General features: G+C 41.4%; 1 protein-coding gene across 3 annotated transcripts in view; it reads left to right on the forward strand.

The window, feature by feature from the left end:
* The first annotated feature begins 1,584 nt into the window (after positions 1 to 1,584).
* Positions 1,585 to 17,347, forward strand: part of PRIMPOL (primase and DNA directed polymerase) — a 34,871-nt gene continuing 19,108 nt past the window's right edge. For all 3 annotated transcript variants that reach the window (XM_081084080.1, XM_081084081.1, XM_081084082.1), the window contains exons 1-5: positions 1,585 to 2,031; positions 4,673 to 4,770; positions 5,442 to 5,571; positions 7,711 to 7,858; positions 13,046 to 13,342. In XM_081084080.1, the coding sequence (XP_080940206.1) occupies positions 1,768 to 2,031; positions 4,673 to 4,770; positions 5,442 to 5,571; positions 7,711 to 7,858; positions 13,046 to 13,342 (937 nt within the window). In that variant the 5' untranslated portion in view covers positions 1,585 to 1,767. The remainder of the gene's footprint in view (positions 2,032 to 4,672; positions 4,771 to 5,441; positions 5,572 to 7,710; positions 7,859 to 13,045; positions 13,343 to 17,347) is intronic.

Consider the following 17,347-nt stretch of genomic DNA (forward strand, 5'->3'; position numbering starts at 1 on the left):
TCAGAGTTTTCTGCTAAAATTCAAGAGACTATTTATCAACTTGATAAGTACAAGTACCAGAAAGACAGTGCCAAAGGTAAATAGGAATTTTACCCTCAAATACTTTAGTATATATTATTATTTCACTTAAACTAATATCCAGGTTTTCAACATAGACAAATTATGATATAAATGTTATTAATGAAGAGGGAAACTATTATCAGTTATGTATTTCTGTATGAAAACCAGGCCAAAACTTACTGGCTTTAAAAAAACAACAGATTTTTTTTTTTACAGTTCTGTGGGTTGCCTGGGCAGTTCTTTAGCAGGTCTCACCTGAATTTACTTGGGCTCACTCATGCATTGAATTCTGATGATGGTTGTATAATCCAAAATGGCTTAACTCATATCATCTGAGAGTTGGTGCTGGCTGTTAGCTGGGGTACCTTGGTTCTCCTCCAGGTGGCTTTTATCCTCCCTGAGGCTAGAGTTATAGCATGACAGTCTCAAGGAAGGGACGCCAAGATCGCCACATTCAATGCCATGCACTTATTAACCCTCTGTTTGCTTTACATTCGTTGATGTAATGTGGCCTAAGCAAGTCACATGTCCAAGCCGAGTCAGTATGGGAATGGGCTTAGATGGCATCTCTTGATGAGAGGAATGGCAAAGAATTTGTGGCCATTTTCAATCTACAGCACTCCCCCCGCCCCCCCCCCCCCCCGCCCCCGTGTGCACACACAAACTCATACACACTCATAACCCTTCTAAAAACATATCCCTTTTCCTTTGTAAGTAAACCATAATCCCAAATTGGAAAAGTATTGCCTGATTTCTTACCTTGGTGTGGCTAACATGAAAGTATTGTATGCAAACAAAAACAAATGTCACTAATAAACAAGAGTTAAAATGCAGTCATTCACACAGTCATTAAATTAACAGACAGAAGATTTATTTATTCCTTTTTAAAATCATCCTTATGATTACTATAGACATTGCAAAGCAAAGCTAGCCAATATTGTACTTCACATTAATAGTGTACACTGAGTTATCCTCCCAACGAACAGCTGTGTTGAGAGCATTGAAGAGAAACAGAAGAAAAGGGAGCTATGAACTGCACAGCGGAGGCTAGAAATGAGCTCTACACTCACCATAGCACAAGAGTGATGGCCAAGGTAGGAGCACCAGCTGGGGAAGGTGGAGAGCACCTGATGCGATAAAATGGTCATAATGGAAACCGTAATGATACAAAAACATCTACATGAGGCCTTGAAATTTACAAAACGTTTTCATAAGTCTTATGTATTTATCCTCAAGGTAACTACGTAAAGTATTAAAAAAGAGATTGGTTCCCATTCTGCAGGTGAGGAAGATTCAGGGAGCTTGTCCAAAACCACAAATTGTTAGATGTGAGATCTGGATCTAACAGTTTCTGGTAACAAGCTCCGTTCTCGTTCACATGAAAACTTCATGCAAAACATACAGCTGAAACCGGTTTGGCTCAGTGGATAGAGCGTCGGCCTGCGGACTGAAAGGTCCCAGGTTCGATTCCGGTCAAGGGCATGTACCTGGGTTGCGGGCACATCCCCACTGGGAGATGTGCAGGAGGCGGCTGATCGATGTTTCTCTCTCATCGATGTTTCTGACTCTCTATCTCTCTCCCTTCCTCTCTGTGAAAAATCAATAAAATATATTTAAAAAAAAAAAAGATAAAACATACAATAGAAAGCAGAGTCGGAAATGCGTTTTGAAGTTTTACCAAACAATTCATCCTAAACAAAGACACTGATGTCCCTGTGTGTGTTTGTTTTCGGTGTAGTTGGCAGCCATCTTACATGGGATAGGACTTGGTCTCCCCACACTTCTGACCCCATGAAGAGAAGATGGGAAGCAAAACTGAAGCAAATTGAAGAGCGAGCATCCCGTTACGAAAGGAAGCCCTTGTCCTCAGTGTACAGGCCCAGGCTGTCCAAGCCAGAAGAGCCGCCCTCTATTTGGAAACTATTTCCTCGCCAAACTCAGGCTTTTAATTTTGTTAAAAGCTGCAAAGAGGTAATGTTTTCATCTCCTTGTTTTTAGAGCTACTGTAACTTAATGATTTCTAAAAGAAAAAAAAAATCAAGTGTGTCTTTATTTCAGGCCATATAGCAACCAAAAGAATTTAATTGTGATCTTAATATCACATGATTTGGGAAAAACATCCCTACGAGTCATTAGCCATTTCCTTTATATTAATAATGAAAAAGAATGACATGTCTAGTGCCAATTAATTTTTAAAAATTGTAATGACATGTAAATGAAGCAGTGCTTAGAGGAAGAGTGGCCATGTTTGTAGACTGAAAAGTAATAGAATGAGTTTTTAAGAGTAAAACTAAAACAATACAGAAATTCAAGAAAATGAATGAGTGGCATATGAGATTTTTTTTAAGGACAAAATTAGGGAAAGGAGAATTGAATTTAAACAGTAGGAAATGAAAATGTCTCAAATATTATAGCTTACATTTAATAAGCTCCGGAACTTAAATCATAGTGCCAACGCACACATGTGTTTCTTTTTACTATCTCCTTTTGTGCTTGGGAGTCATAGGGTGTGTTTATCACAACAGTTTCCAACACATTGGGCAAGTGGGACGAGAAGAGCAGCTGGCCTCACAAAGGATGTGATGCTCAAAAATAACCCAAATCAGATGTGTTGGGTTTTTTAAAAATATGTATTTTATTGATTTTTTATAGAGAGGAAGGGAGAGGGATAGAGAGTTAGAAACATCGATCAGCTGCCTCTTGCACACCTCCTACTGGGGATGTGCCTGCAACCAAGGTATATGCCCTTGGCCAGAATGGAACCTGGGACCTTTCAGTCCGCAGGCTGACGCTCTATCCACTGAGCCAAACCGGTTAGGGCAAATCAGATGTGTTTTGCACACATTTGTTCCAGGGGCATTGTGGGGAATATAAAGAAGCGCAGGTGACCCTTGAATAACAGGTTTGAATTGTGTGGGTTCACTTGTTCCTGGATTTCTTCAGTATACACTGTGAATGCACTTTCTCACCTTTATAATGTTCCTGATAACATTTTCTTTTTGCTAGCTTACTTTATGGTAAGAATATGGAATATAGTACCGGCATACCTCAGATATTACAGGTTTGGTCCTAGACCCCCGCACTAAAGTGAGTTTCTCTCAGTAAAGCTGATCATAATCTTTTTGCTGCTGTCGGGTGTTGCCTTCAACTTGTATGACACACATCTGCAGGGCAATAAAATAAGCTGTGCCTGTACGTGTACAGAATCTGTGTTAATCGACTGTTTTTGTTATTGGTAAGACTTCTGGTCACCATTCGTCTATTAGTAAAGTTTTTGGGGAGTCAAAAGTTAGACACAGATTTTTTTTTAAAAATATATTTTATTGATTTTTTACAGAGAGGAAGGGAGAGAGATAGAGAGCTAGAAACATCGATGAGAAAGAAACATCGATCAGCTGCCTCCTGCACATCTCCTACCGGGGATGTGCCCACAACCCAGGCACATGCCCTTGACCGGAATCGAACCCGGGACCCTTCAGTCCGCAGGCGGACGCTGTATCCACTGAGCCAAATCGGTTTCGGCTAGACACAGATTTTTGACTGTATGGGTGTTGGTGCCCTAACCCCTGCATTGTTTAAAGGTCAGCTGTGTAATGAAAAGATGCATCTATGCAATCTAGCATCAATATATTGTGGTTCTGATCATTGATGCTGTACAAAAACTCAGTGCTGAAAGTTTAAGACAAGGCCCCTTCTTTGCTGTGTAAGGAGAGGCTCACTCAGATCTTATCATATAGTTTGGGAAACATAAGGAACACTTTTCATGCTTATTCTGTGTAAACCACATTCAGGTATCAGAAGTTTAAATACTGGCAGATTCATTTGATCTTGAATTAAAACACAGAGGAGTATGGTGGCTGCACTTAAACGATCAGCAGCCTATAACGTTTATTTCAGGAAGATGTTCATAGACCAGGCCACTTCGTGCTCCTAGCATTTCTCACTCATGAAAATGGAAGTTAGTTTCTTTAGGCTCAACAGCTGCCTTTCGCTAAAAGGGGACAGAGGAATCGAGTTTTCCTTTGTTGGGAGAAACTCTCTATGGCAGCAGACACAGTTATACCACGTGCCACAGCAATTAACTTAAAGAAGATTGGTTTCTCATAGAAAAGACAATTTATAGTTGCTTGTTAAAATTAAGCATTTTAAAACTTCCTTTAAGCTTTTAAGATTAACTTATGAATATTTCATTTAAAAATTGTTTTCCACATGTTTTATATGTACTAAAGAATTATTAATTTATCCCAAATCATTTATGATGTTTAATTTTAAAAAATAAGTTTAATTTCATAAATTAGCAAATACAATTATAATAGGAAGTCAAGCTAGACTGATTGAAAACTGATTTTTTTCTTTCTCTTTTTAACTTGAATATTTGAATTTCTGCCTTACATATGCATTACTTGAGTGACTAAAATAAATACAAATAACTAGATTTTGATTGGCATAGATCTAGAGATTATTTTTCTTTTTTTTAATAATATGTTTAATAAAATGTTCAAATTCCATGTTTGACAATTTGAATAGTAAAACTCTTTATGAACATTTAATAGCTATAGTAGACTTTAGATTTTCATTTTATTAGTTTTTGAATTTTTTTAATTTTACAAAGGATGTCCATGTATTTGCTTTGGAATGCGAAGTGGGCGATGGACAACGTATTTACCTTGTAACAAGCTACGTTCAGCTTTGGTTTCATTATAAATCCCGGTAAGTAGTTTGTAAAGGACAGCACATTAAAGTTACATTTTCTTCATCTAGTAATGTATGTGAAATGAATTCAGACTGAATTAGCTTTGATGGTTCTCAATCACATAATTAGTTACTATCCTTTTACTATTAGAACTGAATTCTGGAGCTTCCTCCTTGTCACAACATTGAATTATCTCACCAGGTGCTGGGAGAAGAAAGTGTGTGTGTGTGTGTGTGTGTGTGTGTGTGTGTGTAGGTTCTGTACTACATGTGCCCCTTGATGACACAATTCCCTCATCATTTTTCCTTGTTCAGGTTACTACAAACTTTATATTTGTGGTGAAACCATCCACTCTTCATTTAGCACAAGTTATCCTTTCTTTATCAAGTCAACATCTATTATTATTATTTTTAAAAGTTATTTTTTATTGATTTCAGAGAGGAAGGGAGAGGGAGAGAGAGAGAGAGAGAGAGAAAGAGAAAGAAATGTCAATGATAAAATCATCCATCGACTGTCTCCTGCATTTTCCCCACTGGGGATTGAGCCTGCAACCCAGGCTTTTATATATATAGATATTTAGTTATATGTAATTAAAACAGCTAATATAGTATCTTGAGATATAAGATCAAGTTCTGTGATTTAAAAAGTATAAGATTCAAACCTAACAATCATGAACTATTCAATTTAGAAAACATCTCTTACACTGCTATGAAGTCATTCCTGAAAATGCTGTTTGCAAGCTCTATTTTGATCTGGAATTTAACAAACTTGCCAATCCTGGAGCCGATGGAAAAAAGATGGTTGCATTACTCATTGAGGTAATTTACAGACTCAGGTTTTTTTCCTTAAATCCATCTGTCTCTCTTTATTTTTATTCATTAAGCGACTCTAGCCTATGTAATATATATTCCAAAAAATATATGCACACTCTAACAGCTGATAACTAACTTAATTTTCACTCATTTTCAGGTTTAACTGATTTGAAATAATGAGTGAAGCCAGACAAAGCTTTGAACAAAGAAAATTTATCCTATAGGACCACTAGACATTTTTTTTTATGGGGATACATAAAAGATAAAGTTTACCGTACAAAACCTGGCAACAGCCGATGAATTGAAGATGCACAAATACCAAACAAAATTATTTTTGATGTTTATGATTCCATTGCTTCATGTTATCAGCAGTGCCTGGACCAGAACAGTCATCAGTTTGAAAACAGGCATTGACAAAAAAATTATTCATTTCTGTACGTTCTTTTAAAGTTTTCAAATGAACTGTATGTTAATAAACACTGATTTTATAATCATTCCAAGTGTATACTTTTTTTAATTTTTTTATTGATTTCAGAGAGGAAGGATGAGGGAGAGAGAGGTAGAAACATCCATGATGAGAGAGAATCATGGATCAGTTGCCTCCTGCGTGTCCCCCACTGGGGATCGAGCCCACAACCTGGACATATGCCCTTGACCGGAATCGAACCTGGGACCTTTCAGTTCGCAGGCTGACGCTCTGTCCACTGAGCCAAACCGGCTAGGGCTGTATACTTTTTTTTAGGACACCCTGTGTAGGTTCCATGTTTCTCCTCCTGTTTCTTGCTACTCTTCCTTTTGACGTTTATCTCTTAGTATTGCTTCTCTGAGTAAACTTCTAAAAAGGAGGAAGTTCAGTTTATGTTCATATATTTTTTAACATTACTATATCCAGTAAAAAAGAAGAAGCATTGAGAACAAAGTGGCAGTTGAGGAATTTTCTGGATTTTTTAAAAAATTAATTCTCTGGCTTACATTATAAGTAGTTGGCTCTGGTAAAGATGAGGCAAAGTGAGAATTTACTGAAGAGGGTAGGATCAGAGAGCGAGGGGGGGGTGCTATAATAATGCCAAAACAGCATTAATAAATACAATTTGTTGCACGACTCTTAGGTAGCTGGGTGCTTGGCAGTTTACAAACATTTTAACCCTGCGTGTTTTAGTGACTGTGTTTAGCAAATGAGAAGACTGACGCTTCAGGAGAAGCGACTGGTCCTATGGCTACATGGCTAATGCTTGGAACAGTTCTGCGTGCCAGGCACTGCACTAACTATTTACCCTCGTTTTCTCTTTTCCTCCCTAAAACAATCCGAAAGTTAGGGTCTAGTATATCCCATTTTGCAGTTGAGGAATGTAAGGTTTGCACTTGACCAGAATCACAGAGCTGTTAAGTGGCAAAGCCAGAACTCAAACCTGGATCTTTCCGAGTCCAAGTCTGGTGTTCTTGACCCACGCCGTTGCCTCACTATAATGCATAACGGCCTTCAGTCAGCGTCTTCTAGTCTCGGAGAACTCTGTTCTTAGAGGTGGGTTTGGGCTCAATCTGCTTGAGGAACTTTCTGAAAACTAAAATGATAAACAACAGGATTAGTGACTTTTTAACTCATAGATGATATTTAAAGAGATGCTTAAAAATAAATATTTTTATTGTGATTTTTTTAAAATATATTTTATTGATTTTCTACAGAGAGGAAGGGAGAGAGATAGAGAGTCAGAAACATCGATGAGAGAGAATCATCGATCAGCTGCCTCCTGCACATCCCCTACTGGGGATATGCCCGCAACCCAGGCACATGCCCCTGACCGGAATCGAACCTGGGACCTCCCAGTCCGCAGGCCGACGCTCTATCCACTGAGCCAAACCGGTTTCGGCTTTTATTGTGATTTTAAAGGAGATAGATGTGTAAGTTAAATTATTCAACTTCTAGGAGGACTTTAATCCTGAGAGTCTATGAATTTGTAAATATAAATATGTATAATTTAAAAATATATAATTTAATACATAAGTAATTTGGTAATATTGTATAATATATTCTGATAGTGAATCAAAATAAAAAGTGAGTTAAAAAAAATTATATTTGTACCAAGATATTTTAATTTTGCTCATGAAAAACATTTAAAAATATTTATATGTTTCTTGTGTTTTTAGCATGTTTGTAAAGCACTTCAAGAGTTATACAGAGCTAACTGTTCAGCTGAAGATGTTTTAAACTTAGATTCTAGCACTGACGAGAAATTTAGCCGCCATTTAATATTTCAACTCCATGATGTGGCATTTAAAGATAACATTCATGTCGGTAAATATACTGTTTTTTATTTTATATTTATTTGTTTGTTTGTTTATATATTTGTATTGATTTCAGAGAGGAAGGGAGAGGGAGAAAGATATATGATGATGAGAGAGAATCATTGTTTGGTTGCCTCCTGCACACCTACTGGGGATCAAGCCTGCAACTCTGGCATGTGCCCTGACTGGGAATTGAACCATGAGCTCCTGGTTCATAGGTGATGTTCAATGACTGAGCAACACTGACCAGCCAGTCAAGTATACTATTTTTTTAAGTCATGGAGCAATAGTAAAAGTTCATATTTCCCTTTTTTTCTTAAGTTATGTAAGTATTTATCAGTTTTTATGGGTGTTAACCTATCCTAAAAAAATGAAACAGGATTTTTCACGTTTTTAGGCTTTGCCTTTAATTCTAGACCTGTTTTCCTTTTCTTGACACATTTTGGACACATTAGCCTGCCCAGGATATTCTTGGTATTGGTGTCTTTGGGTGTAGATACTGGGATGGCCGTTCATGCCCTGGTACTGGTTTCTGCTGCAACAGGAGTCATGCAGAAGTTTTCTGGTTGATACATGAGAGTCCTAATTCAGGTCTGACCCATGAGGCCTCAGATCTGGATTTCTGATCTTCGCTTCCGCCTTAGCTTTTAGTGCCTGAGAACTGGGGCTTGGTTTCCAGGTTACATCTCGAAGTCCGGTTTATTTTCCAGACCACACCTTAGGGTTCATGAGGAATCTAGATGTATAAACCTGAAAATGTAACCAGCGTACTTGATTCAGGGTTGTAAACCTAGAAATAGAGTTCCAGGTATAAACCGAAGTCAGTCCAAAGGGGAACAAGTGGCAGAATGGGGACACAGAAAACCAAGGTCTAAGTAGAAGTCACAGTCTGAGTGTTTATCGGACAGGGCAGAGCAGGCAGGTGTTCCTGAGTCCAAACAGAGACCATTCACTGAAGTTCAAGGAACTGGTAACCCATTTCAGATGGACAGGTGCCTGACAATTTCCAGGGTAAAAGACATGAACATAAGCACCGGAATGTAAGTCGGGACCTAGTGTACTGTGTGCCCAGGGCTCCTTATTATCCTCCTGTGTTGTTAGCTTAGTTGTACAGTGATTCTCTGCTCTCTCATTCCTCAGGTGGTAGTAACTGTAGAATCCATCCTTGTCCCCTGTGAACCTTGATGGTCATTCACTGTCATGTCTCCAGTTACCATCTCTGTGTTGATGACTCTCAAAACTTTTTCTTCAGTCAAGATTATTGTTCTTGACACCAGACCCCTACGGTCAGCTTCAAACTCCCCATGACCGAACACCTCACCTTTCCCCTAAAACTTGCTGTTTCTCCTGTGGTATGTATATCGGCGAGTGGCGTCACCATCCATCCACTTACCCAAGTAGCAGTGGTGTCATCTTTGACCTCTAGATGCGTTCCAGCTAGCACCCTGTTCAGTCCTGGTCAGTCAGCTAGCTACAGTGACCTGTTTATGCCACTGGAGTGCCTCAGGCCCTTGAAGCATAATACGCTGCCTCCGGAAAAAGCCCCCATCTTAGTTTGCACAGTGAGACCCCTGTGCTTTAGCCTCCTCTCTGAAACCTGGCTCTTCTCGCTCTCCTGGGCTCTTGCTGGGCCATGTCTTCTCCGGTCCCGGGCCTCTGCGGTCTCTGATGCTGCTGTCTGCGTGGGCCTGCCTCCAGCCTGGTGTGTCAAGACAGCGTAGAAATCCTCACCTGAGAAGCCATTTCTGTGGAGCCCTAAGACTTAGGCTCGTGTTCCTCTGGGTCGCAGGACTGCCCAGCGCTTGTTGCGTCAGAGCAATCACCACTTCCTGAGGCAGTTTCCTGGTGGTTTTTTGTCTATTCCACCTAATGCTACTTGAGGGCAGGGATACTGTTCACTATTGTATTTTTAGAGCTTATTACATAATATCTTTATCAATAACAATAATGGGATAGTAGCAGAAGCAACAATAATAAGTACTAGCAAGCATTTAATAAACTTGTTGAATGGATGACAATATTAAGTGGGCTCTGCTGTCAGGCATGGAGAGAGTCCTAAGAAGATATTTCCTTGATGCCTGTTTGCTCCTCATAGCCGACTGTGACTCTGCCACAGGCTAAATTGAGAGGTGTTGCTAGGGAGGAAGGGAGAACAGAAGTGTGACATGATTAGCAGTCTCTACTGCATGTCTCTTCTGAAAGCAGGTGCATTCAAGCTGGGCTTAAAAATGTCAGCTGTGGACGAAGGGAAGAAGGGCTTTGCTGTCAGACAGCATAAGCAGAGGGGTAGAGATGGGCATCTGTGCCTGGTGTGGGGAGCACCGGGAGTCTAGTGTGGCTGGAGAGGCCTAGTCAGACCACAGGGTTCTCTCCTGTGAAGTGACGGACCGCCAGCACCAGGGATGCAGGGATTGTGGATTAGTCCACATCTCCCCTTCAGTTCCCTTCTCCAGTGTATCTCTTGGTGACATTTCTAGTTCCTGTTGTTAGCTTTTCAGAAAGGGGAATTAGGGTAATGTAAGAGATCACAAAATGCTCACAACATGTATACATTGGATCTCTTGCCTGCATGGCATAGGACCTTGAAATTTCTGTGATTGATACGTTCTTTTGAGTTATTTCCAGCCATAAAATTGTTCCTGTATGAATGATGAGGTGAGGTGATACTATTGGGGAAGGGAAGTCTAAAGCAGAGTAGTTTCCTGGGATCCCGTGTTAGTATTTATATCAGTTACACTGTCACTTCCTGGCCCTGTTAGCTCCCTGCCAAAGGTCAAAGGTCTGCAGGGCCTCCTGAGCGCTGCCCTTGCACCTGGTTCTTAGCCATGGCTCCACTGCTCTTAGTGCTGCTCACTATCAGGGGGATGTCAATCTGCATTTCCAGAAAAATTAACTCTTTCCTTTTATATTTGCACTAGAGGCCCAGTGCACAAATTCGTGCATGGGTGGGGTCCGGCTGGCCCGGCCTCAATCAGTGGATCAGGGCCAGGCCTGTTGGGAGGAGGAAAAGGTGGGAGGTTGGCCAGCTGGCCTGCCCCGATCGGGGCAGATCAGGCCTGGGCTGGCTCAGGGGAGGGGCTGCAGGCAATTGGCTGGCAGGCCCCACTCCTGATTGGGGTGGAGGGACCGATTGGAGGTGGGGCGGGCTATGGGGAGGGGCCTTTGGGAGGGTTGGCCAGCTGCCCTACCCTCGAACAGGGTGGGAGAGGCCGATCAGGGGCGGTGCCGGCTGGGGGGAGGGGCTGTAGGGGTGTTGGCTGGCCGGCCCCACCCCCCAATTGGGCTCGTTCGCTGGCCGCAATGGGTGTCATAGGGATTGGTCGTTCCAGTTGTTACAGCGTTCCAGTTGCTGGCTTTTTATATATATAGACTAGAGGCCCAGTGCATGAAAATTCATGCACTTGAGGGAGGGATCCCTCAGCCCGGCCTGCCCCCTCTCACAGTCCGGGAGCCCTCAGGGGTGGGAAGCAACCTGGCGATCAGGGGAAGGCAACGCCCCCATCACACCTCTGCTGCTGCCACTGCCGGCAGTGCAAGCCTCGGCCGGCCCTGGTTACCTGAGCCTCAGGCGGCCCTGGCGGCTGGGCAGGCGCCATCTGAGGCTTGCCTGCACCTCGGGCCGGCCCTGGGGGGCTGGGAGGCTGAGGGGACTGGGGCACTCTGGAGGCAGGCGCGCAGAGTGGCTGGGCCCACCACGCGCCTGCCGCCCCAGTGGGGCTGAGGTGACTGGGCCCTGCCATCTTGTGGCTGTGGGCGCCCTAATCTTTGAGGGCTTGGCAGTCAATTAGCATATTCCCTCCTTATTAGATAGGATAGATTGCTCTGTTGAACTTTGGCATATCATGCTTTCTCCTCACTCAGTGTTTACCTAATCTCCCCTAATCCAGAAATAACCATGTCTATTTATGATTGCAAGGATCAAATGCTTTTGCTTTCATTTGTGATGTTTAGTGTTTATAAGACAGTGGATTTGTTTCTTTGAGTAGGGAGGTAATTAAGTCTAATTTGGAGAAAGATTTTTTAATTTAAAGCATGTATATCTTATATAACTTAAGGTTCACGCTATCTGGTAACTAAAGTGACAAACTCAGACTATACCAGTTTTAAAGATTAAAATTAAAAAATGTTTACAGCATTGTATTCTCTAATCTAATTTACATGAAGCAGCTTTACCAAATTACTTGATTTTATGGTATAATAAATAATAAATGACAGTTTAAAGAAGTTCCAGCTTCAGATGGACGAATCTCAGAGGGGCAGGGGGGTATAGGGGGAGATTAACTGGGGAATTTATATACATGTATATAGCCCATGGACACAGACAATAGTGAAGGCTTGAGGGGGGAGCAGGGTTGATGGGGCCAATGGGGAAAAAGGGGGGGGGGGACATCTGTAATATGTTCAACAATAAAGATAAATTTTTTTAAAAAGTTCCAGCTTGTCATACTGTCTATTCTTGGTACAGATAGTACCGCTGATATTTAGAGCTCTTAGACTAAACGTGGAAATATACTGAATGTATTTAAGTGTTTTAGTTCTGGACCTTGGTTCTGAGGCCACGATCATCAATGGCCAGGTACAGGGAGAGGCGGGAGAGCATCGGTGGGCTGCTGAGTGCGTGTCGGCGTCCTCGGGCCTGCCGTGCAGGGAACCGGGCTGATGCCCGGCCCGGGAGAGGATGGCAGTCCTCCGGTGTTTCTGTGCATGACCTTGGTGGCACCACTTACTCAGAGAAACTCTTCATTCTTTTTGGGGGATAAGATTTCATTCTTTTTGAAAAGAAAAATAAAAACTTCCATTCTTTAATCATGGATTGTGAAGATACACTTTACTCAATTTGTATTAATAAAAGTTGAGTGTTTTGGTGAATATAGGCTCAGTCCTGTATTGGCAACATTGACACATCTCACCTTAACCTTCTCCTGTAAGATGGTTTTTACAAGTGACACCAGGTGCCGGGTCAACGGGGACTGAAAAAGTTCAAGATTCAAAAAAAAAAGAAGAAGAAAAGTTCAAGATTACACAAGAGGAAGAAAGTAACAGGAGAGGCATGTTCCAGTTTGTAGTAACAGCTCAGTGCTAAAACCAAAAGTAAAAAGGAGCCTGACAGTGTCAAAGTGGGTAGATTTGGACCTAGATCTTAAGTTACAGTTTGTGAAAAGGAAGAATTAGATTAATCATAATTTTTTTTCTTTAGGTAATTTTGTGAGAAAGATTTTGCAGCCTGCTTTTCATTTGATTGCCAGTGGAGATGATGAAGATGATAGTGGGATTCCAGGGACAACCAGCCAAGCATTTTCCCATTTTTCTGAACCACCAATTAAACGAGGAATTTCCTTCCGTGAAATGTCCACAGATGAGGAGATAGGAGAGAGCTGGACGTTGACTTCCAAGGCCCCGGAGCGGCTGGGGTCCGCCGAGCGGAGCGGCCCTGACCTTTCCTTCTTAGTTGTGAAGGATCCTGCAGGGAAAAAGCGTCTTTTTGTAGATCTAGGTGAGTCACATCAACAGCTCTGTGGGACTGTCCTTGTGCACTTCTGTCCGTGCCTACTGCCACCACAGGGACCGTGGGGTCACCAGCAGAATGTAGTCAGGAGCTCGGGTTGCTGTTCAGAGATCTCAGGTCCCTGTAGGACAGAAGCGCCAGGCTTAATAGTACAGGGCAAAATTTTTTTAGAAAACATTTCTATTGAAGTATAACATTCAGACAGAAACATGCATAGTTTGTGAGTGTACAGGTCAGTGAGCTACCACAAAATGAACACATCCTGTCACCACACCACCCAAGACAAGAAATAGAAGGTGGCCAGGACCCCAGCACCTCCTTCCCCTTCCAGGCATTACCCCCTCCTCTGCAGAGGTAATCTCTAATCTACCCTTTAATACCAGAGAGAGAGAGAGAGAGAGAGATATGCTGGATGTTTGTTGTTTTTTTTTGAAGGGGAGAATGATGATTTTTATTTTTTTAAAAATATATTGATTTTTTTACAGAGAGGAAGGGAGAGGGATAGAGAGTTAGAAACATCAATGAGAGAGAAACATCGATCAGCTGCCTCCTGTATACTCCCCACTGGGGATGTGCCAGCAACCAAGGTACATGCCCTTGACTGGAATTGAACCTGAGACCCATGAGTCCACAGGCTGACGCTCTATCCACTGAGCCCAAATGGTCAGGGCTATGCTGGATGTTTTGATGCCTCTCTCTTTTCTGAGATTTGGTGTGACAGATCATCACCGTCTTGAAAGCTCTCCCATAGCCTCAGACGTTTTCCCCTAACACATTTATCCAGCTTTTCTACTTATTTATTGAGGAGGATTGCCTCCAAAATACTCTAGTTTGCTATTTCTGGATGTGACATTCTTTCTTGCCATCTCCAATTTACTTTAATTTATGTGTTGCTTTTGCTTACATCTGGTAAAATGTAAAATGTATTTTTAAAAAGTATATTTTTGTATGTATTTTTGTCCTTGAAGGTGATTTTATTCACCTTCATTTTATTATTTATTTGAATTAAGGTATAATTGACTTACAACATTAGTTTGAAGTATACAACATTAATTTGAAGTATATAGCATAATGATTTGATTTGTACATATTGCAAAATAATCACCACAGTGAGTCTAGTTGACATCCGTTTCTGGACATAGTTACAGAAATTTTTCTTTCGTGTGATGAGAACTTTTAAGATCTACTGTCTTAGCAGCTTTCAAATATGCGATACAGCATTTTTAAAAAATATATTTTTATTGATTCAGAGAGGAAGGGAGAGGGAGAGAGAATCATCATTCGGCCTCCTGCACGCCCCCTACTAGGGATTGAGCCCGCAACCTGGGCATGTGCCCCTGACCGGAACTGAACCCGGGACCCTTCAGTCCGCAGGCTGACGCTCTAACTACTGACCCAAACCAGTGAGGGCACGATACAGTATTATTAACTATAGTTGCCATGCGGTACTTGAATCCCCAGGACTTATTTATTTTAGAGCCGAAGTGTTTATCTTTTGACTTCCTTTTACCCACTTGGCCCTCTTCCCAACCAAGGCAACCACCAGTGGTGGCAGTTCTCTGTGAGCTTGGTTTTGGTTTGGGCTTTTTTTAGATTCCACAATATAAATAAGATCATTTGGTATTTGTTTTTGTCTGACTTATTTTATTTAGCATAATGCCCTGAAGTCTATATCTATTGTCACAAATGATAGTATTTCTTTGTTTATTTTAGCTGAATAAAATTCCATTGTACAATAGTCCCTCCTTATCCGATAGGGATATGTTCTAAGACCCCAGTAGATGCCTGAAACTGTAGATAATACTGGACCCTATATATATTATGGTTTTTTCCTATACATACATACCTATGATCAAGTTTAATTCATAAATTAGGCACAGTAAAAGATTAGCAACAATAATTAACAAAATAGGACAATTATAACAATATACTAAAGTTATGTGAATGTAGTTTTTCTCTCAAAATATTTTACTGTACTGACCTTTCCACTTAAATGAAGCGCTGTCTGGCTTTTCTTTGCCAGCATCACTGCTCTTCTTCTCGGGGTCATTATCATCCTCCTATATCAGTGATGGCGAACCTTTTGAGCTCGGCGTGTCAGCATTTTGAAAAACCCTAACTTAACTCTGGTGCCGTGTCACATATAGAAATTTTTTGATATTTGCAACCATAGTAAAACAAAGATTTATATTTTTGATATTTATTTTATGTATTTAAATGCCATTTAACAAAGAAAAATCAACCAAAAAAATGAGTTCACGTGTCACAGGTTCGCCATCACTGTCCTATATAATAAAAGGCTAATATGCAAATCGACTGACCTGGGGAACGACTGGCCGCTATGACGTGCATTGACCACCAGGGTTCAGATGCTCAATGCAGGAGCTGCCCCATGGTGGTCAGTGCGCTCTCATTCGGGGAGCACCACTCAGTCAGAAGCTGGGTGAGCGCAGCAGCAGTGGCAGGAGCCTCTCCTGCCTCCGAGGCAGCGCTAAGGAGCAGCGAGCAGACGTGGTAAGGAGTGAGGGCTCCCTGACTGCAAGACAGATGTCTGACTGCCGGCTTAGGCCCACTTCCCACCGGAAGAGGGCCTAAGCCAGCAGGCGGACATCCCCCGAGGGGTCCCAGACTGTGAGAGGGTGCAGGCTGGGCTGAGGGAGCCCCTCCCCTGCCCCCGAGTGCATGAATTTTCATTCACCGGGCCTCTAGTATAAAATAAGGGTCAGTTGAACACAAGCACTGCAACTCTGAAAGATGATCTGAAAGATGGTTATAAATGACTAATGGGTGAGAAGTGAAAGGGATGACTCATGCCCCTTGCAGGCTGAAGCAGGATGGCGTGGGATTGCATCATAAACTCAGAACAGGACACAATTTAAAATTTATGAATTGTTTATTTCAGGAATTTTCCATTTAATATTCTCAGAACATGGTTGACCACAGGTAACTGAAACTGCAGAAAGCAAAACCTCAGATGAGGGGTAGTTAGTATATATATATGTAGTTTGTTCGAGACTTTAAAGCTTTTTACACATAATATAGTATCACATCATCTGCAAATAGAGTTCTTCTTTCTTTCGAATTTATATTCCTTTTTTTCTTTTTCTTGACTAATTACTCTGGGTAGGACTTTCAACACTTTGTTGAATGGGTGGTGAGAGTGGGCATCCTTGTCTAATTTCTGATCCCAGAGGAAAAATTTTTAGCGCTTCCTGTGTATGATGTGTGCTGTGGCCTTGCCGTATGTGGCCTTTATTATGTGGAAGTACATTCCCTCTATATTCACCTTGTTGAGAGTTTTAACCATAAGCAGATGTTGAATATTGTCAGTTGTGGTTTTGCATTTATTGAGATAGTCATACGGTTTTTATCTTTCATATTGGTAATGTGGTATATCATATGGCTTGTTTTTTGGATACTGACGCATCCTTGCATCCCTGGAATAAATCTCATTTGATCATGGGGTATGATTCTTATAATGCATTGTTGAATTTGGTTTGCTAATATTACTTTGAAGATTTTTATATCTATGTTATCAGATATATTAGCCTGTAATTTTGTTTTCTTGTGGAGTCCTTGTCTGGTTTTGCTATCAGGATGATGCTAGCCTTGTAAAATGAATTTGTAAGTGTTCTCTTTTATTTTTGGGGGAGATTTTGAGAACTATTGATATTGATTTTTCTTTGAATATTTGGTAGAATTCACATTTAAAGTCATTTGATCCTGGACTTTGTGGGGAGGTTTTGGATTATTGATTCAATCTCTTTACTAGTAATTAACCATTCACATTTTCTGTTTCTTCGTGATTCAGTATTAGAAGAGTGTTCCTAGGAATTTGTCTATTTACCAGAGGCCCGTGGCACGAAGAGATTCGCGCAATAGGCCTTCCCTTTCCCTGGCTGCCGGCACCGGTTTTCCTCTGGCACCCGGGACCCAGGCCTTCGCTCCGGCTGGAGCCTTCAGTCTTTGCTGCTCCAGACAGAGCCTTCAGTC

This window comes from Myotis nattereri (genome assembly GCF_964212035.1).
Source record: "Myotis nattereri genome assembly, chromosome: 2".
Taxonomy (NCBI): Eukaryota; Metazoa; Chordata; class Mammalia; order Chiroptera; family Vespertilionidae; genus Myotis; species Myotis nattereri.